Here is a 25,124-nt window from a genome sequence, read left to right as displayed (position 1 = left end):
CCCCTATTCCCCCTCCCTCTTTCTCCCTCCATTTAATTAATTTATTTCCTCTTATTGCTCCCCAATAAACTCCCGTCTCTTAATTTTGAATTTTAAATTTTGAAAGATCTTTAATCTCTTTCCTAATTTAAGATTCTAATTAAAGAATCATTCAATTACTCCATTATCATCTTCCTAATTTAGCCCTATCTTATTTGGAAATAGTTCATAATTCAAATTCAAATGAATTTGAATTTTAAAATCTTTCCTAAATATCATACACCTATTTTAAGAAATTCCCCTCAATTAGTGCAAATCTGAATTAAACGATTTGATTTGAATTTAATTCCCCCTATTCAATGTATGTGGACACATAAATTGAATGTGGACAATTCTCCCTCTCCCCTCTCTCTTTGGCTGGCCCCCATCCCTACCTTCTCCAATAAATTAGGAATTTTTGAAAATTCAAACGACCCTCTCCATCTTTCTACATCAGTATGATGACCTGTGCAGGTAGGGAAACAAATGTTGCCCTTACGGAGGAAAGAGTCATCTACACGTAACTTTCAAGCTTACGATAGCCAATAAACTAATTACACATCATGTATATAACCAATAAAGAAATTCAAAAATGGTTAGATAAAAGAATGACACTTGCACACATTTTATGAAATACTATTGATGTTTGAAGATCTAATGTTCTGTTTAAAATTATCTTTCCATTTAGACAGTTTGCTTATGAGTAAATGGGATCTTAATTCAAGTACTGCATATTCAAGAATTTCATATAATATATTAGACTAATATATGAATATAAGTAAAACTTTACAACAATTATATTTGTCTTGAAATTATTTATCTTGTTGAGTTTTAGCTCATACAATACTATGTTACATATCATATTAGGTAAATAAAATGACAAGTTAGAATCCAAAAAAGAGTCATATTTTCACATTTTGATCTACTACACTATCTTTTGGGAGCATAGTTTTGTTGTAAGATTACGTTTAGTCAGGTATATCTATTATTAAATCTTTTATTGATTTATGAAGAATCCTGATTTTTCTAGTAGTTTTGTAGTTAGGAAATTCTTGAAAATTATTTCGTTCTAGAGAATTGTATAAAATGCTTTAATGAAGTCTGTAACTTTTAACTTATAGTTTAGAAATTATAGTATATAAACAACTAGACAAAATCTTGTATCATCTCGTATCAGCCTAGAGAGGTCGTCGTCAGGTGTGATACTATCAAAGCCCATAATGAAGGGACCATGGGATCCTAATGGAGTTTATCATCATGAGCCCCAATACTCGCTCTAAGCAAACAATGACAAATCAATTTCCTCGAGCCAAATTGATGCTACTAAAGCAAATAATAATAGAACCTAAAAGCTATCAAAAATAAGAAGTTTTCACTCACATGACAGAGGTAATTAACCATGAGGCTAACATTTGTAGAAAACCTCAAACCAAATTATAAAATCCTCATTAAAAAACAAAATATCTAAGTAATATCATATATAGTATTAAATTTACCTTCTTAAAAATCAACACATAATCAATCAAATATTCAATAAAGTAGGGTGATAGAGCCCATAATAATGTTAGATAGCCCCTAACTTTCATAACTTTATTTTACTCCATAGGGAATAAATTTAAAAATAATTATAAACTGATGTAGAACTAAATGCTTTAAATGGATGAAATAATAATTTGCACGATTTGTTGAATTAAGCAAGTAAGATTAAAACTGTTAGCAATCAAAACCACAATAGAAAATAAGAGAGGGGTGCCTACGTTTAGGCTAAGCCACTTGCCAAGTACTTGAAAAATCAAAATAAGCTAGAAATTCAACAACATGCCAAGTAAATAGTTTTCAACAAAATCCCTAATCTAACAATAAGATTAGAAACATAGAAAGCACGCTCAATCCTATGTTTACTAAGCTTAGGCATAAGGCGAAGCACAGCTCCTTGTGATTTGTCAAGGGATTAGGAAAATAATTAAAAAGGGGAAGAAGTTCACCTTTGTCGAAACCCAAAAAATAAGTAGGCGAGATGTTGAAGAAGTTCGTCGTAGCTTCCCTTGAAGGTTCAACTGGAGAGGAAGAAGTCTCTCCCAAGTGTTGAAGTATTGAAGGTGATGATCATTTGATGTCTTTGCCATCTCCCCTTGAAAGGGAGAGGTTTCTTTCAAGAATCCAAGTAGGAAGTGGCAAGAGAGGATGGCCGGCCAAGGAGGAAGACTAGGGGAAGATTGAGTTCAGATTTTGAGAAGAGTATTATGGCGGGAAAGCTGAAATTAATTTCCAAATCAGTTCTTTAGGCTTTGAGATAACTTCAATAGAATATGGAGGTAAGAGAGAGGGGGTGGGTAGAGTAGAATTGAATTTAGGATTTAATTACAAGGGGGAAAACTTAATTTTGGGAAGGAATTAAGTGGGTGGGCCATTGGGAGTTTCGGCCAAGCAAGAGGGAGGGGATTGTGTGTCTAAATTCAATGTTTTTTTTGAGTTAAGGCATTAATTACTCAATTAATTCAGATTTGGATAAATTGATTTATTTAATGGCCTTTCCAAAAATAGAATTAATGAAATAGGAAGGATTTGGGATTTAAATTTGAGTTATTTCAAAATTCAAACTCCTTCCATAGATAGTTGAAATTAAATAAGGAAAGTGGAGCTTTATGAAACAAATTCAAATTTAAATCAAAGGGAGGCCGGCGGCTTAATGGGATAGGAAGAGAAATTAAGGAAGCTATTAATGCTTCCTTAATTCATGGACTTAAATTTAGGATGAAATATTTCATCCTAATTTAACTTTAATTCAATAGGCAAGGATTTGAAAAGTTTCCTAAAATAGGAGCGATATTTTAGGAAACTTTTCAAATTCAAATAATTTGAATTTGATAAGTTAATAACAACAACAACATCAAGCCTTCATCCCACTACGTGGGGTCGGCTACATGAATCCTTTTTCTCTATTGTGTCCTATTAAAAGTCAAATTCTCGTTTAAATCTAATAAAGAATAAATTCCAAAACTAATAATCGATGTTGGGTACATAATAATCTTATTTCCAAAATAACTTTATTTTTTCATTCTTGCACATTAGAATTTGATAAGTTAATGAGTTACCTAAATTAATCAACCCAATTAGGAAAGGAATCAATGTAAGCAAGGATGGAGGGAAAAATCTAAGGGAGAAGGGCGCGGCTTGGGCTAGGGTTCGGTTGGATGAAGGGCCGGCGGTGGGGTGGGGCTTTGGGTAAGCAGGCCGATCGTTGTAGTGGGGGAAGGAGAGTGGTGGCTTGAGGTGGTGGTGGGGGGAGGCGTTGGCCGGAGGCAAGGTGGGGTGGCTAGGAGATCCGGTGGCTAGGAGGAAGAGAGATTGAAAGAAAAGAACGATAAAACAAACCACGAACCCGGCTGTCTCCAAGGTTAGTGGGTGATCCATTTTCCCTCTCCTAGGGATCTTGCTCTCTCTCCAAGCACTCTCAAGATCTCTCAATAACTCAAGCAATAGTACAAAACTTTGTTTTATCATTCAATCATTCATTAACTTTCAAAGAGAAACATAGGGGCTATAAATAGCCTCGTACATAAGACTCAAAATAAGAAAGACGACAATGCCTTCAAGGCTTACATACGACCTCCCTTAAGTAAGGGGCAAAAACATGAAAACAACTATAACATAAATAATACAACAACAACAACATCAAGCATTTATCCCACTATGTGGGGTTGGCTACAAGAATCTTTTTTCTCCATTGTCCTATTAAAGGTCAAATTCTCGTTTAAATCACAAAGGTCATTCCTAATATTTTCTAACCAAGTCTTTTTATGGCTGCCTCTACCTTTCTTAACATAAGTCAAATCTAATACCTCTACTCTCCTAACCGGGTCATTGGAATGCTGTTGTTTTATGTGACCAAACCATCTAAGGCGACTCTCTCTAATCTTATCTTCTACTGGAGCTACTCCAACTTTTTCACGTATATGCTCATTTCGTATCCTATCTCTAAGGGTAAAGCCACTCATCCACCTGAGCATCCTCATCTCTGCCACACTTAACTTAGTATTATGCTTCTCTTTTAATGGTCAAACCTAAGTCAAAATCAAGCTAAAACCTCAAACCTTCATAATAAAATCCAGAAAAATCCAATTTCAGCGTACTTACAATCTAACTGATTGTATTAAGGTTTAGTAATTTAATAAAATATTAATTTTTCAGAAAACACTCTTAATTAAAAAGTAAATTTTTAACTCCTTAATTAATGATTAAAATAATTCAAAAAATTCCTAAAACTCGAAAATCACTCTAAAACTTCATAAATCTTTAATTAACTTTAAAATCAGTAATCAATAATTTTGATTAAAATTCATTAACTTTTAAACCTTAATCAACTTAAATCACTTAATTATAGCGGGTACCACTATGTAACTAAGGCTTACGAGGTTATTAGCTTAGCCACAAAGAAGGTGAAATAAACTTCACGGCCTCGGTGAAAAACAAAGGTGGTATCCAACAAATAATTAAAAATCAATCTTAAAATTAATCTCAAATCATTAAGACTTATACTTTAACCAAGATCTTCCCTTGAGCCTTCCAACCAATCAAACTTTAAACAACTTTAACAAATTGCCCTCCACAGGACATATTCAACCCACACGGCCTGCCTCACACACTTTAGATGGTTTGTTAGGACAACCAACTCTAATTTTAGGCTAGGCCAGTGTTTACTTTTTCGTTGTGTGCCCGGTTTTCGAGCTTTCACTGCATGCTGGTTGCTAGTTTAGAATTGCTGTGTTTGTTTACTTACTTTTCTGCACTCTGTGTTGTGAATTAAACATTTTAAATTTCAAATATTAACTGCTTGAGATTGAATATTAACTGCTTGAGATGTTAATTAACTACTGATTATTAGGATAACCCTGTAAAATTGAATCTAGATTTTTCAATTTTGATTAATATAAATTTGATATAATTTGAGTTGTACTTTAAAGTACTTTGAGAATAGGATGTTAAAACATCTAATTTGGGATCCAAAGAGGAAGGGCATCCCTTAGGGGAGAGTCCCTCTCCATTTGGAGCTCCAAATTTGGATGATTTTGAAAATATCCAAAGAGGAAATATAACACTCTGTTCAAGGGGGAGTTTCTTTTCATTTGGATATCCGTACCCGACGATCCAATAAGCAACAGAAGAATGATGAAGTGGATAACGAGAAGACCCATTCTCAAAATCACTTGAGTCTTAGGATTAGAAATCCGGGTTATTGTTAGTGGTGTCCGACCACTTTACTTTTATGCAAATTCTAGCATGTAATAATAAGTGGCACTTGTCATATGGACTTTCAATTCGAGCTATTAAATTAGTTGATTTGTTTACTTAATTGCACATTAGAAATATATGTTTTTCTAGTCTTTTTATTTGCATGTCGTACTTGCTTTAGCCTAGAATGCGATTGTAGGCTCATAAGGACCGGTCAAAACTTTTATACATTAATTAAAATTAAAATTTTTAAGATAAGATAGAAACTCTACACGGTCTTAAGAAGTAAGCTCGGACTCGCCGAGGGTTTTTCATGCATCATATTAAACCTTCTCCACCTTGTTAGGCACCTCCCCGCCTGCGGGTTTTGGCAGACTACCTGGCCTATGAGGGTGCAAATCGGTCAAGGGGATATTGTGCAATCTCTAGGTAAAAATCTATTTTTTAAGCCAAAATTTTTTAAACTGCTTCATACTGATTCATGCATTTAATCAAGTCGACTAACATGCATTGTATTCGTAACAAATTAAATCGAGTCTAAAATTTTAATTGCATCTATTTAGACATTAAACACCCAACATAAGTTAAAGGGCCAATTAGGATCTGCTCTAGAAATCAGCCCTATTTTCAAAAACCTATTTAATTAACATCATTAACTACTCTTTCATAAAAGACCGAATACATATTTTTAAAAGCGCTTAGGTGGTTTAGCTGGCTCCCCAATCAAGGCCGGGGTAAGTCAAGATTTGCATTGCACTAGCTAGGTTCGAGTCACTTTTAAGTACTCAATTTAGACTTAGGTTTTGAGACAGGCTCGGGCTATAAGATCTCATCCTCCGGGAATTGAATTCCAACATTCTAATAAAATTGATCACTCAAATCTAAATCTCTTTCAATCAAATTTAAGTCCAACACTTAGGATAGGCTGAGGTGTTTTATTAAGTAATTCAAAATCTCAAAACACATCCTTACCTCTCTTCCTTTGACTCTAGAAATAAGTGTTCAACATTGAAACATTCCCGTTCTAAAATTCTAGTCCTTACCTTATTTGACATCGATCTTTGAAAATCTTAAATAAAATTCATACCACTATTTTAATCGAGAGTATTTGTAGGAAACTTCGGTTTCTTACGATGTAATTAACTACGAGGGCATACGCTCGTAGGAGATTTAGAAACCCAGACCATATTTTCAAAATCAAGTTTTCAAAACCTTTAATTAATTATCTTTGGGAAATAAAAAAATGGCGACCGTTATCGTCATAATCAAATAATCGATAATAAGCAATATTCTCTTTTCTCGAGAAGATATATTACTTTATTATCATTACTTTGATTATGACTTTAATGATCTCCTATCCTGATCATTATAATCAAACACTCGATTAAATTCTATTTTGACCCTCCGGGGTCAAATGTGATTCTTTCCTGAGTTTGACTACGATAATCAGGATAAATTCAAAATTTTGTAATTTGAACCCATTAGGGAATGATATGTTCACCTCTCGAGGGGATATGTTATTCATAATGACGCGTTCAATTTCAAAATTCCAAAAATTAATCTTTCCCAAAGAAAATTAATATTTTTCAAAACTACACTTTTTCAATCAAACATAAAAATACTATAACATAATAAAAGACAAATACATGAAATGACTCAAAACTACATCGCCTCGATCGTGGTCATAGATCGACGGTCACGCCTCTGATACACATTCCATGCTCTGATGTTCCCATCATAAACAGTCATGGATCATAAGCTTATGAAAAATTATGGGTCTAAAAGTAAAATATAAAATATATCAATAGCCTTATCATAACTATTTGGATCAACTTTAAACATTCTTATCTTCTATCCATTTTGATTAAGTTTAACATAAGGTATTATATGTGTTTTATACAAATTGATTTGCATAACTTTAATCTATGCAAGTTAGTTCACCGCCATTTCTTCATAATCCTTCCACATTAATTTTATCTTTAGCCACTCAGTCAATATTCTTCTTATAATCACTCTTGTATAATTATTTCCTAAACTATCTCCCCTTGTTTGACTACACAACTATCATAATCACTACTAGTGCCTATTTATCACATGATAATCAAATCTATATACAATGATTAGTCTAATTTTTGTTATAAAATATTGATATTTAATCTCTAAGATAATGTCTAATCTATGGCACTCCAAAGGCACATCCTCATTTTAACCAACCTCAATTCTAAAAGCTCAACCATCCTCTACATCCTCATTTTACATAATAGATCCAAAATGGATGTTAAGTTGCACTTAATCTTCTAAAAATATTAATTGATTATTAGTTTCCCACCAATTAAAATTGCATATCAAAAAACTCAATTTTGCTACTACTAATACAAAGCTTCATATATATTAAAAACATTTCCATTATTCTAATGTTCCATTTACTTTAGTAAAGGTCCCACCAATCAAAACTAAGTAATTTCATGTAAATAAATAATAATAATAAAACTAGTTAATTCGCAAGAGAAATAATTACACCTCACTTTGAATGTCCTTTAAAAGTATCCTCATGACTACAAAAATGTATTAACTTCACATTGATCGTGGTAGCAACCTTATTGGGAGGTCCTTGGTTACTCTATAATTAGTAATACTACTTATCAATATTCCATCATACAATTAGTAATAATACTAATCAATATTCCATCATACAATTAGTAATAATACTAATTAATATTCCATCATAAGTAATTTTAATGACTTAATATATCTTTACCACATTGTTTTACCTTAATTCACACAAAATTGTTCCCATAGTACCCAACTATAGGCATTCATAACAACAATAAAAATTCTAAGAGGATCATTTATTTTCTTTTGGTACTTTCCATCGTATGATGCATTGACATGGCACTTAAAGAGGGTATGCAGTGTCGGACACGGACACGCGTCGGACACGGCAGGACACATGTCCGACACGGCATTGGAGTGTCGCAATTTAAAAAATTAAAATTAAAATCGAACACGCGTGTCCGGTTATTAACTGAGATATCGCTACATACATGCTCGGTACCGCTCAGTACATGCTCGGTACTGCTCAATATATGCTCGGTACCGCTCAGTACCGCTTGGTACATGCTCGGTACTGCTAGGTACATGCTCGGTACCACTCAGTATCTTCCCATACAAATAACTTACGAACTTTAAAAACAAACAGAACCAAAATTACTCTTCCAATAAAATTAAATTTTGTTCCGGGGGCGCTGCCCCTTGACCCTGCGACCTGACTGGGCAGGTCAAACCCAGCCAGGGGGCAGCGCCCCCTTGGACCCCCGGCAAACCGGTATATTGTTGTATTCATGTTGTCTTATTATTGGGATATTTTGATTTCACTTCATATCAATTTAATTTGATGTATTCATATGTATGATTGGTTTGTTAGCAAAATGAGCTTTGCTGCTGGTGGGGGTGGATTAGGTGAATGTTCAAAAAAGTCATCTGTCCACGCCGTGTTCGTGTCCTATATTTTTAAAAATTATTATATATTATATTAAAAAATTATTATGCAGTATCCACGCCGCACCAGTATCCTATATTTTTAAAAATTACCGTGTCTGTGTCATGTCGTGTCGCCGTGTCCGTGTCGGTGCATCATAGTTTCCTTCAATTGCCTAAATAAAAAAATCAACTTCATCGTGAGCCTTTCTAGAATAAATCCAACTTGATTCTTATATGTTAAAAAAAATCAAAGCCGATATTCTAAGTGCAGTGTATATCTCAATTTTTTTATATTATAATAAACACAATGCGAACATCTCATAAGTTCATACATAATGGTGCCAAAATACTAAACTCATTTGACACTCTCTAGTCTTTAAGATTCTATTAAAAATATTTATTGACCAAACTACTCTTAAGTTCTCCCACAACTCTCTAATTCTCAAAATATCTCAATTGGACCTATATTTTTATCTTTATTTTTCTTCAAATATAATTCAACTTTTCTTTTATCAATCAATTCTACATAAAGTGATATAATTCATATCGGTTTATAAATTAATATGAAATTGGTCCAGAAGGACAATTATTGAAGTAAAATATTGTTACAAGGTATATGACACCTTACAAACTGCGCTCATGCCACCACAACGCATGCCCAAGATCAATTAAAGCTAAATTGATCAAACCTCAATCAAGTATATGGACAACACTCAAATGGACCTGACATAGTCTAAGGGATCCCTAAAGTGGCAATTTTGTAGATTACAATGATGATGAAATTTGAAGAAAGGCATCCAAAGGAAGCAAACACGACAAGAAAGAAAGACTGATGTTGAGCTACGCAAGCTGGAAAGCAAATTGACAATAATGATTTCACTAGCCAGCATGCAAGTAGAAATGGCTAGGTTGCAAGTGAGCAGCAATGTTAGGTTTGCATTCAATTTGGTAGTTAGTGATAATTTCAGTGAGGGTTAGAGAATTTTAAGAAAAAAGCTAAACTCATGCTAAATGAAACGAGAATTATCAGCCATTAAATAAACTAGTTTTAAATTTTATTAGAATTCAGATGTAATTAGATCTAAATATTGGACTAAAATTTAAGGTCATATGTCAGGCGTTAGTTAGCTAGTACATAAAAAAAAATTTGGTGGTTAACAAGTAACTTCAAAAAAATTCACATATGAAGGATTCATGCACACTACTGAATTATGACTTAACATGACAACTAAAGACTAATGGCAACATAAAACAATACACAAACATTCAGCTGTAAGTTATAGCAAACAAAAATCAAATTTAAACAACATTGTTCAAGATGAGTTTACCCTCAAATGAACTATCGTCATTCAATGACTGCCTTCCTTCATTATTTAGGTAGAGGAAAACAGAATTATTGACTAGGTTGCAGATGGAGACAAAAACCCCCAGACAGAACTGAGCAAACAGAAATAATCCAGGTATAGGGTAATGCCACAATCCTATTGTCTCCCAAATCTCCATATCCTGATATTATGTTTGATTATTATATTAATAGTACATAATGAGTCTAATATGTAGAATCTGCAAAATAAAAGATACCTTTCTTAGTTCCTTGTTGAGAAATGTGAACGCCACATTGAAAATGTAGGTGCTGACAGCCCAAAGAAGAATGAACACAAGAAGTAAACCATTCAAACGGTGCAACTTGAACAAGGAGGGAAATGTAAACAATACATAGCCCACATATGCTAGCAAACCAAAAGCACATATACTGGCAAAACTGAGGCTCCATAAAGAAAGAGCAATCAGCAGGACCTGTCACATATAGCACAGTAAAGTTTTATGAATAGGCCCATCATATTGGCTACACCTCAAGTTATATAAAGGACAGCAACGATGGCAAATGAATAATTTTGCAATATTACCATACCAGCTATTCTATCGAATACAATGGAGAAAAGTACTTCACATAATTGTTTGCTATTTATGATATGGTTCAGAAAAGTGGTAGAAAAAGGGAAACATCAGGCATGAACCTAGCTAATGGATTCAAACTATCTGGGACCAATCTAGGAATTAAATTTGAGGCTATTTTGGATCAGATTTGAATAGAATAGAATAAATTGAACTTCAGGATTAACACAGTCTCCCATAAATAATCCAAAGACATAATTAACGTTTTTCTCGTTCACATTTGTAGAGAATATTCAGTTAAGAGATGTTTGACCTTGAAAGTGTTGGTTTTAATGTTGAGACTAATAGTGTAAGGAGTTTCTATCAAATAAGTGAAGAGCATCAGTCCTTAGAGGTTATCTAAAGGAGATGTACTTTCATCAAGGTGGGCAGAAGTATTACTCAAGAGGAATGCATATAAGAATGAGGCTCAAGTAGGAAACCATGATTACCTTCTAATCATCCATGTTTGAGTGATCGTGGATCACCAACTAGCCGTATAAATTTGTAACTTTTGATTTCCATTTCTTTTAGAAATGCAGTAAAAAATAGAATTGCTAATGGAGTGAAATTTTTTTAATGTTCTCCTAGTTAAATGGATGTATGACCAATTAGCAAGCCACAAGTTTATCTCAGCATTTTGTCAATAAACATCTAATTTAGGCTTCATTTTTTGCTAAATGCACCTTTTTAAAAATGATAAATTTTCCTTGGCAATGAAAATAAATAAAAAGAAGCACTTTATTAGCGTATTCTTAATCATAAGCGTTGCATTCCACATCTTCAAATTTCAGCAGCAATATGGATTCAAATTTATCCAATTCCCTTACCAAAGTCATACCTTCATTTGATCAAACAAGTACTCTCAACAACATATTGGTCATCTTTAAAAAAGTTTCTAGTAGTATCATTTGATTACCTCAGTAAGCAGTCTGGTATGCGTACTCTTCTAGTTACCATTTTAGGATATTCCTTAAAAACCCTTCCCTTCATGAACGTAGGCATTCCTTTGGATTTCATAAAATTTCAACTTTCTTTTTAAAATACTTTAATTGAAACGTATCATTTGAAGTTCTCTTCTTGGAAAAGTAATTTTCTTTTAAAAGGTAGTAGGATTGTGCATATAAATTATGTGAATTTATTTTGTTCCTCTATATAACTTCTTTTTTTAGATACCTAATTGGGTAGTCAAAAGGACCAATTGATGGGGACATCGACAGGAGATTCCGGCGCGTTTATCAGAGACGACACCGGAGATCGACGGACATGATGGAGAGCCTTTACTACTGATGATTATTTATTTGCATTTTATGTATTATGCATGTATTTTCAGTTTTTCCATTTTTACCCTCATGGGTATCTGTTTGCTTTTGTAGCCTAAGGGGCATATTAGACTTTTGTATTTGTTGCCATGTGGAGCCTATATATATGGCTCTTGTATCTTGTATGAGAAATTGATTGATGAATGAAAATTTTCTACTCTTATGTTCTCTTTGTGAGTTCTTGAAGATCCCTTGGTGAGTTCTTTGTTTGAGATCTCTTTGTGAGTTCTCTAGGTAATTACAATCATAGTTCTTCTCCTCCTCCATAAACTACCACAAGCAAAGTCCAAGAGTTGGAAGAAGTCGAATCCTCCATCGTTGCCACCACCTTTGGAACCCCAACCCGTCGGCCACCCTAGCTCCACCCGCCGGCCACCTTGCCGCCGGCTCCTCCCCTCCCCATCCTCCCACCACCATTCTCTCCCTTAGCCTCTTCGAAAATTGAATTTCAAATTCAAAATCTTTCCAAATTAGGAATTTCCAATTTAGGAAAGTTTTAAAATTTTGAATTCAATTTCAATTCAAATGGAATTTGATTCATGAGAAAAATTTTTTCCTAGTCATCATCTTAATTTGGAAACCCCCATCCTCTTTCTCCAAACTCCTCCCCACCTCCTTGATGCATCCGGCCCCCTCTTTGGGCTTCCCATTAATTGCCCAATTAATCCTCCTCCCTATTTTGAAATTCAACTTTAATTTCAAAATAATTCCCTCCAATTTCACTTAAAACTGAAATTCATTTCAATTTTCTACACAACACTCCTCCCTCTCCCCTTCATGCCGCCGGTCCCCCCTTGCATGGGCAAATTTACTCTCTTGCCCAATTAGCCCTCCACCCTCATTAATTTTGAATTTGAAATTCAAACTAATCCCTCCAAAACCACCTAAATCTGAAATTAATTTCAGATTTACTAAAACTCCTACAGTAATTCCTTAGCCTAGCCAATCCCTCTCATCCCAAGCTCCAAAACCCGTCGACCCCCTCTCCCTCCCATCGTTGAGTTTCTTTGGTGACCACTCGTCTTCAAGTCATGTCATATGGCGGATCCCGCAGTTGACCACGAACTCTTCTACAACATCTACGGAGACATCCACGTCCTAAGATCTCCTTTCTTTGACGTTGGATTTGGCTTCGACAATACCGTCGAGGAATACTTTGAAAGGATTCTTCCGACACTAGTGGACGCCGTCGACAACCAATTTTCAGACTACACGTGGATCATCAAAGGTCATCCTCCTGTGCCACCTCCACCTCCGAGTTCCTTCTCAACAACGACGTTCCTTGGCTCCTCCCTCCTCGTGGCAACCTCATTTCTAGTGTGGACGCTCTTCCGCCGCTCAACCTAGTTTCGTAGGAAAGAGAGAGTAAAGCCTCAAGGTGAAAAACTCATTATTAATCGTTGGATTCAAGTTATAAGCTTTTAACGTTACTATTTCCTTTGTATTTGATTAAATCGCTTGGTTAATCTCATTGTAATTCTTTGCCTAAGCAAGTGGAACACTACGAATTCTTGTAGCCGATTTTGACTTGATGCATGATTCTATAAATGGTTAAGCTATTATTAAATCTTCTTTTTTAATCTTGTGGAACTCAACCATGCATCACATCACCAATGGTACTAAAAGGAACATCTTTTTGGGAAAATAAAAACAAAAGTGGCAATCTATTGGATTCCTAATTCAATGGCCAAAAAGATTGTTGGTATAAAAAGGAACAATTTTCTAGAAAAGTAAAATGGAAATTGGCATTCTAAATCTTATCAAGTGGAAGAATATTTATAAGCCTTAAGATAAGAATAGTCATAGCATTAAACGCTTGTGATGAATTTTCCTCTCCTTAAAAAATGGATTTGAAAACCATTCGGCCAAAGAAAATTTTTTTGTTAGTACCATCAATCGTGATAAGTATTTTACGAGCATGACTCACTTAGATTTCTTGTCTAACAGTGTCTCTTGTTGCTCCATTTTTAGAAGAGAGATTTTCTCTGGAATTCATCTAACATGACTCCCTTGAATTTATTTCTTGTTATCTCTAAAGTTATTCATTTCTTTCTTTTCAACATCTCTTAAAAATTCATGATGGTAGAAGCATAAATTTATAAGGATAAATAAATAAATGATTGCTCCCTTGCTACCTATTTCAATAATATTTTCACTTATGCCAAAAATTATAATATAATGTTGCTTAATGTCATACTATTGTTTGAGGTTGACATGGGGTGATGGAAAGGGATTATTCCTTTTCACCTTAATGATAGAAAGGAACTTCTCTTATCTATTATTAATAAATTTAAACTTGATTATGACTGTGACATTCCATATGGGCTTATTTCTTCAAGTGGTATTTTTTGACAATTATAAGAACTCAATCTTGATGGACAAGTGTATAAATACTCCCAATTGCTCTTGAATTTAGAGATCAATCGCTCCACTCAAAATCATAATTCTCATATGGTTTATTTGCATGAGAAAGTTGCATAGTAAGGACTCTACTTAATAAAAGATATTATTAATACTATCATCTGTGATATCTCTAACGATAAGTTGAAAGATGGTTTTTATATCTTATTTGAATGCACACTATCCTTAAAATTGGGAGGTGGCTTTAAAATCTTTTCACTATATCCTCCTCTATTAATAACTTAATCAACTCTTTGTACGTGGAGAAATGTTTATGGAAAAAAATAATTTCAAGGAGCTTTGATATGTCTTCTTCTTTTCATAGATTTATGTTACCAAAAATTAAAAAAATGCTAGTTGCCTTTCAAAAAAAGAAGAAAGAGGACAAGCTCCTTTAATTTTGCATTATAAATCTTGCTTATTTTTGGACTAAAACACGAGGGAAGAAGTTGATCAAAATTAATAGTATGATGAAGAAAACAATTTCGTACTAGTCTACTAGTCTTCTATAGCTTTTTCCATGTTCTACTTAATTATACCTATTTCGACTACCTCCCTTACGTTCCTACTTTTTTTTTAATTATTTGTATCTCGCTCTTTTAAGATATGAGAATGGTTCTTCCAAAAAATTCATGAATTTGAATTTTAAAGAATAATATTAGCCTTATTAAAGCTAGAGTGCTATTAAAAGCAAAATTTTGTGCTAATGCAACTTAATCACATGGTAAAATGCATAATTAGCATCATGAAGCCAATTAGCATGCTTAATTGAAGATAATGGTGTGTATTCAATTATGAATTATGCAACTTTACTTTTTTTAACTAGTTTTATATTACACATTGTTTAAAATTGCATAATATGAGGCTTGCTCGCCTTAACCTCAACACAATTCTAATGAAAAATGTCTCAAGGCTTACGCCTCTAGCTTTTTTGTGAGGCTGGCTAAGGCACGCCTTGAGGCATGCCTCGCCTCACGCTAGTGAGGCGTAACTTCACCCTAGGATTTTTTTTTTTTTTTGGTTAAAACTAACATAAATCAAGCCTCCATGCACATTCAAGCCATAACAACTTCCTCTCGGCTACCTCTAACTCCAGCCCACGGCCTTTGCCTTAGTGAACATCATCATAGTCGTCGTTTGCGAGGCACTTGAAAGTTGCACACAACCACTTTAAAATTTTGGAGTATTAATCTCATATTTATGTTGATAAAAACATTTATAAAAGATGAACATGATCGAAATAAATTAAGAAGCAGATTGGGAGGCATTCAACTCCACTAGATGAGGTAGGGGATATACCAATTTGTTATGATAACAACCCAAATAAAGACCACCACAGTGGGGACAGTGCATATGATTTATGAGTTGTTGCTAACTATCTCAGCTTTCGTTAGGCATTAAATGTAAATGAGTATAGAATTGAGAAAAAAGAAATTTGGAGTTGAACTTGATGTTATATGATACTTTTATGCAATTTTTATATTTAAAATTATTTTGCTCTTCAATAATATTTGGATTTCAATTCTATTTTATGCAATTTATCACTTATCACTTTACATCTTGTACAATTTTTTGTTTCATATGTATATCAATTTTTTAATTCATAATTCAATAAGAAATTAATGTCATCATTTAACATATTATTTAGGTATTATAAAAAATTTATTTTTGACCTTTATTTTTACTTTATGCAATTTTTTTATTTTGACAGTTACACCACAAAATGCCTTGAGCCTTATGCCTCGCCTCACGAACAAAAAATGCCTTAATACTTAATTGCGCAATTTTAAACCTTGATATTACTTTTATATTATAATATTATAAGGGGTTAAGAAGAGAAAATCTAGCAATAGAATTGCATTATATACCATATTCAAACCACAATACCTAGCTATATAATTGCATTAAACCAAAAAAAAAAAAGACGATCAACCACAGAAGATAATTGGTATTATTGAATCTAATTTGATACTAATGTCAAAGGAGGTTTCGAGTTTTTGAAAGGAGGCCATAACACCTTTGAGAACAAAAGAGTCTAATAATAAGAGAATTAACTCAAATCATGATGCAAAAAATAGGTAGCGAGCAGGCAACAACAAGTGCAATCAATGCATTCATAAGGTGCAGTGGAAGATGCGACAGAGGGTGAGGATCGAGCAACAAAGTAACATGTGCCACATGTTAGCGCAACGGGGTATGAGTATGTTTGCAATAAGGTTAACATGCACGAGCAAAAAACACAATTGGACGAGTTGAGATTGAAGGTGGAGGTGATGTCATGCGAGATGGGTTCACAAGCTGGTGCGCATGGAATAAATGAAATAGATTAGTGCGAGTCTGAGAGTGTAGGTCATGCGATATCTCAAAATGAGAGGATTCTATCCACGAGAGAGAGCAACAACAAGGGCTAGTGCAACCCTATTATAATACCATATTGAGGAGAAAAATATTTAAATGCATCTTACGAAATAGAAAACCCCTTTATTTATTATACAAGAATCACTACAATGTGCCAGGGTATGATAAAATAAACAAGCTCTACAATCTATATGTACTTCACTAGAATAATAGTTTCAATGCTAATAGTTACAAATGAAAGTTTTCTCAGACTTTCATGATTTATATCCCTAGTAGAGAACAGCAGACAAAAGGTAATAGCATTTATCTTTTCAAACTGAAAACATTAGCATCCACAAAAGGTTTCATCTTATATGATGATCAAAGGAAGCACATTTCATAAAACATACAGTTAGGAAGTGCCTACCGGAAACCCATACGTGAAGAAATTGATGCTGAATATCCGGAATACAAGCCCCCTCAAAAGAGCATTTGTATGTCTTACACCAGATCTACAAAATATGAATCTTTGCTCAGGACATGAATATAGATGTAGTTATGATAAGAAATTACCAGGGAAGCTAAGTTGATACATCAAACTTCTAAGAAAAATAAGACTAACTTATGCTATCCCAAAACAAGGAAGAACTAAAGAACCAATGAATTCATCAAATTGAAGAAACCATTTAATGAATTAGATTCCCACAAGAATCAACAATTTTAGGAGATAATATATACTTAATCAAAAAATTAAAAGCTAGTTATCTCAAAACATTAGAGCTAGGGGTATAACTTGACCTAAAAGAGACAAGTAACACCATATTCAAAGCAAACCAGCTAATTCAGTACATTCCAATAGATATATTTGGGCTGATTCAAGTTCCATATTACTGCAGAACCAATTATTTTTTGTCAGATCAGGGTTCTAGAATTTAGTTGACTCAATTTAACCTTGACCATTTTTCTTTAGAGAAATTAAATTAGATTAATAAATTAAGTTTAAAAGAGGGATTATTTTAGTTAACATGTAAGAGAAGATGTATAAAGAAGCAATCCCGTATATTTTATATCAGTATTTTGAAAAAAAATGTATAAATAATAACTAAGTTATGATCTATTAATTTTTAAATTAAAAAACCAACTTCAATTATCAATAAATAAACCAAGTAATGGCCCAACCCAAACCACAATATTTATCCACAGTTCGGCATGAAGTCAAAAAATTCCTAAGGCAGAAGAATAATCTTCATACAGTTCATTTAACCGTGAATGAAACAATCATGGCCATATATACAAGCTAATGGAATGGTTTACCTTAAAAGCATTACTTTTTTCATACATCTTATTCTTCTAAAGTGGCACGGCTTATTTGTAATCTAATACTTAGAGACGCCATCAAAAATTACCTTGGATTTAAATCTTTTCAATAGTTTAAAAATCATGGCTTATAAAATCCATTTAATGGAAATAAAAACCAAGCTTGCTTAAGTTTTTGTTTCAAGAAAGTAATTTAGATAGCATTTAGCCTGAACAGACTCCCAAAATTAAAGTTTAAAGAATCCAAATTTTGCACAACATATGTTGCTGCGTCCATTTAATTATTTTTGTTGTATTGCAGGTTTTCTGAATAATGTTTTTTGTTATATATTTAGGGGTTGTTTGGTCGGAAATATTGTGAGTGTATTGTATTCCTATCCTCTGTATTTCCATCGTTTTGATGTTGGAAGCAAATGAAATGCAAGAAAAATTTTGAGGGATTTGAAATATCCAAAAAAACTTGTTTTGCCAGCATTTGAAAACGGCACAAAACAAACGATTTCCTAATACCACGATGCAGCTGCTCGGGATATCAGTAGCTCATGATGAAAGGCAACCAAAATGCAAGTTCAACAAAATGTTTTCACTTATATGGTCTAGACACATTCAAATTTTAATTACCATTGAGACAGCTTTTGCAAGTGATAAATCATGATGTGCCTTTGCTTCCACTGATCACTTTTCAACTAGTAGCATTAACACATGCTAAGTTGATTCCACTCAGATGGATTAATAGACTACCAGCCAATCATCTATAATGAGTTGTTCGACCATTATCACAATCTTCTAACCCGTGCCCTCTAGGAGGATATTTCTTGCCCCAAGGGAATTGATGAAGCCCATCAAATAGAACTTCAATGGTATTACAAGTTACTGTGGCTTAGTTTTTTCAGCCATTTAGGTATATTTCTTACAAAAACTCATTCAAGGGCAAATTTTTCATTTGTGATTGAACTATTTATACAAAGAACTTATGTCTTCCTTTAAACCCTGATAATGATGAAATGAATCAAGTTTTATCCAGAATAAGAGCATTCACAAACATTTACGCACCACCTCTGGGATCATCAGATGACATCCTTTCCGCGGACAAAGGTTATGTGAGAACCAATTAACTTCCTCCAGAATAATACTCTGCATCATCCTCATAGCACATTTATTCTTTTTTTTTCATTTATTTTCCTCTATGCATTTACTGTCTTTGCTATTTCCTTAACTTGAATGCTTCAAGAAGAGTTTGAGGGTTTGAGGTTTCTAGACATTTTCTTAACAGATGAAATAAGGCTTCCATGTGGCACTTTTTTTTTTTTCCTTTTTTGTTGTAAGTAGGTGCATAATTTTAGTATTCTTGGGCACCCATCATGTAACCGTTCTGATCAACATTGTTATTTACAAGTTAAAGAGGTTTTTCAATTTAGCATTTACCCAAAAGTTATAGGCCTGTAGCTTTCATTTATAAAACTTATTTTTAATCCAAAAGAGAATTATAAATTTTAATTTAATAAGCATAAGCATGCAACATGGACATATTCATCCTAACAGGCTGAAGAAATAGTGTATCCACAGAGGAACTTCATAATGAATTCTAGCAGAACCATCAGATGATTCAAATTAACGAACTGATTTTCCTTACGTATTAGAATATACAGTTATAATCGTTCTCATCCAAGAACCTTTCAGTGCTCCAATTACATGACTCACATTTTCAATCATCTACATCGATAACACAAAAATATGCTAATCAACAGTGTCAACAGAAGATTTGCATGCAAGAATCTCTTGCCCTGCTTCAGAAAACCGCACTTTCATAAAAACGAAGCATCCATGCTCTGATTAGTAGAAATGAGAATATCCTTCATATGTTAGAGGTTGCAGAAGAAAATTGATCATTAAAGTTCAAATGAATAATGTGTCTTCACCATTACACAGGTCAATTGAAGTGCATGTAAGGTCATCCATGCAAGCTACCCAGTTATTTATTTTAAAATAAAATCATATATATTAAAGAAAATCATTAGAGTTCAAATAAATACTGTATCTTCACACTATTAAAGATCAATTAAAGTGGATCTGCAAGGTCACCCATGCATTCCACTGAGTTATTTTCTTTCAAAGGTAAACAAGCGTAGTTTCACAGATACATAACACACTGAACAAAATAGAGATATTAGTCAAAAGTTTGTATTTCATTTGTTACCACGTGGGGAATTTATAGTTCATTTTAGATTTTACATGACGCATGTTCAACCTGCTAGCCAAAAGCACAATAACCAATTTAAAGCCTTGCTTAACGCCGCTCATCTACATAGCAGGGAATTATGCGGGTTCTTATTGTAAGAATCAGAAGACCATCATATTAACAATCAACATATATAGAACACAAAAAATTTCAGCGTAACTAACAATGAACATTGAGTCCTTAGAAATTATGAATCAAAACATTTGTTTACTGCTGTAGTGATAAAAATAAAACATACAAAATTCAGATTTTAGGTTGAAGTAACTATTAAACAGATATAATGTAAAGTTGGGGACAATGTTGAAAAAGTTTCAAAAAACACTAAATCAACCTAAACCCTGCCCATAAAGAAACAAAATCCCTTGATCATCCTGAGCACAACCCAAAAAATCAAAAGTTTGGAAAGCATGTGTAAAGATCCAAAACAAAAAAAGGCTAGTAATCTTTTTTATCTATAGAAAATTTAAGGATAAGTTTGTTTTCTAAACATCTAAAACTAACGCTTTCATGCTTGAAATAGAATATATTTCGTTTAGTCTTGCCAATATAGGTTATGCACAATCTTTACCCTCCAATATCTAACATTGCAAAGTATTAATTAAGGTGAGCCAAGTTTCCATATAAACAATTAATGCAAAGCAACCAAACAGATGTTCTGATTGTATGAAACTCAAATAATGTTTACATATTCTAATACTAGGAAAAAAAGATAAAGCTAACACAACTCAATCCATAAAATGAAAGCAACACTCACGGAAATTCTCTTATAAAAAAAGAGTGCCTTGGAGGAAGAAGTCGTTCGGCAAGAGTATTATCTGCCAAGGTCAACATAGAATCCATTTCATCCAAATTGCACTTGATGGATGACAACTGCAATAATAGAAAAATATTATAATAGATTATCTTAGATAATGACTGTATAAAGAGAAAATGAATTTTTCTTCAAAATGGCTATCAATCTCAAATAAGTAATGATTTAAGTCCTTCAAATATAGATTATATGAATGAGGAAAAAAACAAAAGATGAAAGGTGTTTTCAGATATCAAATAAAAAAAATGCCATTTTAACATATCAAGAGAATACTCAGAAAAAAGTTCTTAATAAAGTAGATATATCAACAATTGATGCATATATCTAAAGCTAGAATACACCGACACTCTGTAATAATAAAACATGTTGTATCGAACACATGCAAGACATATGCAATCGCCCGTCATACACCCAAAATGTGCGTAGACACCATAAACATGTTTAGTTAAAAAAAAAAAAGAATAATAAAAAAAGCTAATATAGCACACATACCCCAAAAAATAAATTTGAATTTTAAAAGTAAATTACATAAATAACTTCAAGCTAATTATAATACATATTAATAACTTAATAACTACTTAACAATAATTTTATTTTTCTTATTTTGCACTATTATAGATTTTTTATGTTGTTTATTATATATATGTATATGTATATAAATATATATATACAAAAAAATCAATTTTTCAACTTCAAGCTAAGAATCTATAGTATCATGTGATTATTTCTCCTTCAATTGAGTTTAAGATAATTAATTAATTTAATTTTTTTATTTTATGACCAATTAAAATAAATCAATTATTATATAAATTCATTTCAATTTTATTTAATTTACAAAATTATTATAATTTTTTATTTTAAGCTATAACATCATAACATCGTGTCCAATTCTTACTTAATTCATATTTGTATCATGTATTTTCAATACTCTAAGTGTGACCTGACGTGTCATATCGTAATTATGTCCTTGTATCCATATTGATGCATTATAGATCTACAATTCTACAGTAACTTACCACTAAGGTAATGCAAAGACAATTATCAAGCTACGCTAGACTTGAATATCTTCAAGTACTTTTTCATAAATAATTGGGCTTTATGCATGGAAGAACTACTATGAGGCTTTTCTTCGCCTAAAGCTTAATGAAAAGTTATCAAGAGCCATAAAAGGATCTTCAATTTTACACGGTCTTTATTGATCTTGAAAAGGCATTTGATCAAGTCATTGTTTAAAACTACGCAATATGAGGCTCGCCTTGAGGCCCGCCTCAGCACAATTCCTCTAAAAAATATCTCGAGCTTTTTTTATGAGGCGTACCTCGCCTTGCTGGCATGAGGCGTACGCCCACTCTATTTATATATTTTTATTTAAAACTTACCTAAATCCTCTACAAAAGCCCCAAAAAAATCATGTTTTCTTGCACCCCCAATCCGCAGCAACTTCCTCTTAATTGCATCGACATCCAGCCCACCGCCTTCACTTTAGCCACCACCGTTGTAGCCGACATAAGGGATTACTAGAAAGTTGCACGCCACCGCTATCCCCTCTTAAAATTTTGGAGTATTATCATTATGTTGATGACAAACATTTATAAAAGATGAAGAAGACTTAAATAAATGAAGAAGAACCATATTGTGAGGTATTAAACCCTACAGGATAAGGCAGGGAAGGGACCAATTTGTTATGACAGTTACTCAAATAAAAATCCCCTTAATAATGATAGTACAGATAATTTCTAAGTTGTTGTCAATTATTTCAACTTTTTTTACAAATTAGATAGATGAGTACGCAACTGAGAAAGAAAAAAGTTAGAGTTGAATTAGATGTTATATGATACTTTTATACAATTCATATATTTTATATTGTTTTGTTCCTGAAATATTTGGATTTTAATTCTATTACATATAATTTACCACTAAACACTTTACATCTTATAAAATTTTTTATTTCATATGCATGTAAATTTGTTACTTCATAATTCCCTAGAAAGTTAATATGTCATCATTTAACATATTATTTGGATATTATATAAAAAATTAATTTTAATTATTATTTTAACTTTACAAATTTTTTAGATTTTGAAACTTACACCTCAAAACGCCTTGACGCTTATGCCTCACCTCACGAACAAAAAATGCCTCAATATCCAATTGCGCAATTTTAAACCTTGGATCAAGTACCATACTAATTTAATTGTGAAAGCAGAGAGGATAAAATATGCATCTTAAAGTTATTCTGAATTTTATAGCTAACATATCGATGGATAAATTATCAATGTTGATAGGTACATTAGTGAAAACTGTATAGTTAATAATCACAATAGAATAGCATCAATGGTCAACATTAAATTACTCTCTTTTGTACACTTTATGAGAAATACCAGCGAAAAATAATCGAAATAGGTACCTTGATGTAAATTATTGATAGGTGGAACAATCGAAATAGGTACCTTGATGTAAATTATTGATAGGTGGAACAACTTATAAAGTCAAAAAAAGTTATAATAATGAAAAAATAGAATATAAGAGTCTTATAATAGGAAAAAGAGGTGAATCTGCTATCTAATTTTATAGAGAATAAAAATTGGAAATTATCAATCTATTTTATTAGAAGATCAAGTGATAGAGAGGAAAGATAAATTATCCATCTATTTTATTAGAAGATCAAGTGATAGAGAGGAGAGATAAGATTAAGTATCCTAAATCTATTAAACAAAAACATGGGAATATGATGAGGTCATCGACAGACATTTTAGGCAAGTCTACCGACGAAGGAATCGTAGATCGCTGGCTATGATTGGGAGCTTATATTTCTGATGTTTCCATTTCATCTTATGTTATTTTCTATGTATCTTTTATTTCAAGCCTTAGTTTACTATTTTGCCCTTATGAAGGTTTAGTCTTTGTTGTAGCCCGGTAGGCATTTGAGTCGTGTTATTTTCTGAGGCCTTTATAAAGAGGTCTCCTCCTATTGTATGAGCTTAATGTTGGATTAATAAAAATTCTGAGATTTTCATTCTTCTTTTCTTGCTTGAGAGCTTGAGAGAAAGTGAGGAGACCAAGGAGAGGCTCCACTCGAAATACCCAACAGCCACAGTGGTGAGCTCTTGGCTTTACTTTTATGTTTGTTGTTTTCTTCTCTCCCTACCATCTCCCTGTACACCTGCCCGGCCGCCCCCCCTACCCTTGCAGCCGATCCATCCCTTTTCCCCAGAACCCGCCGATTTCCCCCCCTTCATCCCTTTTGTCGCCGACCAAGCCAGCAGCCGGCCCACCCAGGTCCCGCCATCCACCCCAAGCCCAGCCCTCTTCCACTGGAGAAATCCTGCCGCCCCCTCCCTCTTTGAAATTTGAATTTTCACGATAAACACCCTCATGAATTCTTTCCTAAATTGCTTACCACAATTAAGAACGAATTTAATTGAGACCCAACTTCGTTTGAATTCAAATTTCGAATTCCCCTCTTCTTTTCTCCATTAGGAAACCTTCCCTAATTAATTAAAATCTGAAATTTAAAAATCAGATTTTAATTAACTCCGTGGGTCCCATTAATTAACCAAATTTCCCCTCTATTCTCCTTGCTTGGCCGACCACCCATGCTAGCATACTCTCTCTCTCCTTGCCACCTAAGCACCCACTAATTACCCTCTTAATTTTCCCCTAATAGCCACCCCCTCTTTAATATAATTTAGGGAGACTAATAACCTCTCCCTCCAATCCATGAAAATCTGAAATTCAAATTCAGATTTTCCCCAAGTCTCTCCCTAGCTTACGGCTCAACTCTTCCTTTCTTTTCTTCTTCCCGTCCCCTTCTCAATGTTGAATGGCGGATCCCGAATTTGAGTGGGGGCTTGTGTTCAATGCCAACGGTAGTCTCAACATCCTACGATCCCCATTCTTCGACGCGGGGTTTGAGCACGAAGACACAGTTGGTGAATACTTTGAGCGAATTCTCCCATCACTTGTGCACGTCATCGATCGCCAATTTCAAGACTACATTTGGACAATCACCGGGCGTCATCCACCACCTCCT

The 25,124-nt window shown here is 33.4% G+C and overlaps 1 protein-coding gene across 11 annotated transcripts in view; it reads right to left on the bottom strand.

The window, feature by feature from the left end:
* LOC110113401 (piezo-type mechanosensitive ion channel homolog) overlaps window positions 1-25,124 on the bottom strand; it is a 157,927-nt gene that overhangs the window by 49,061 nt on the left and 83,742 nt on the right. For all 11 annotated transcript variants that reach the window (XM_028692047.1, XM_020845968.2, XM_028692043.1 and 8 more), the window contains 4 exons: window positions 21,035-21,150; window positions 17,152-17,236; window positions 10,312-10,527; window positions 10,059-10,236 (listed from right to left, as the gene is read on the bottom strand). In XM_028692047.1, coding sequence (XP_028547880.1) covers window positions 10,059-10,236; window positions 10,312-10,527; window positions 17,152-17,236; window positions 21,035-21,150 — 595 coding nt within the window. The remainder of the gene's footprint in view (window positions 1-10,058; window positions 10,237-10,311; window positions 10,528-17,151; window positions 17,237-21,034; window positions 21,151-25,124) is intronic.

This window comes from Dendrobium catenatum, unplaced genomic scaffold (assembly GCF_001605985.2).
Source record: "Dendrobium catenatum unplaced genomic scaffold, ASM160598v2 fragScaff_scaffold_156, whole genome shotgun sequence".
Taxonomy (NCBI): Eukaryota; Viridiplantae; Streptophyta; class Magnoliopsida; order Asparagales; family Orchidaceae; genus Dendrobium; species Dendrobium catenatum.
Note: the sequence above shows the minus strand (reverse complement) of the source record. Positions and strands in the feature narration are given on the sequence as shown.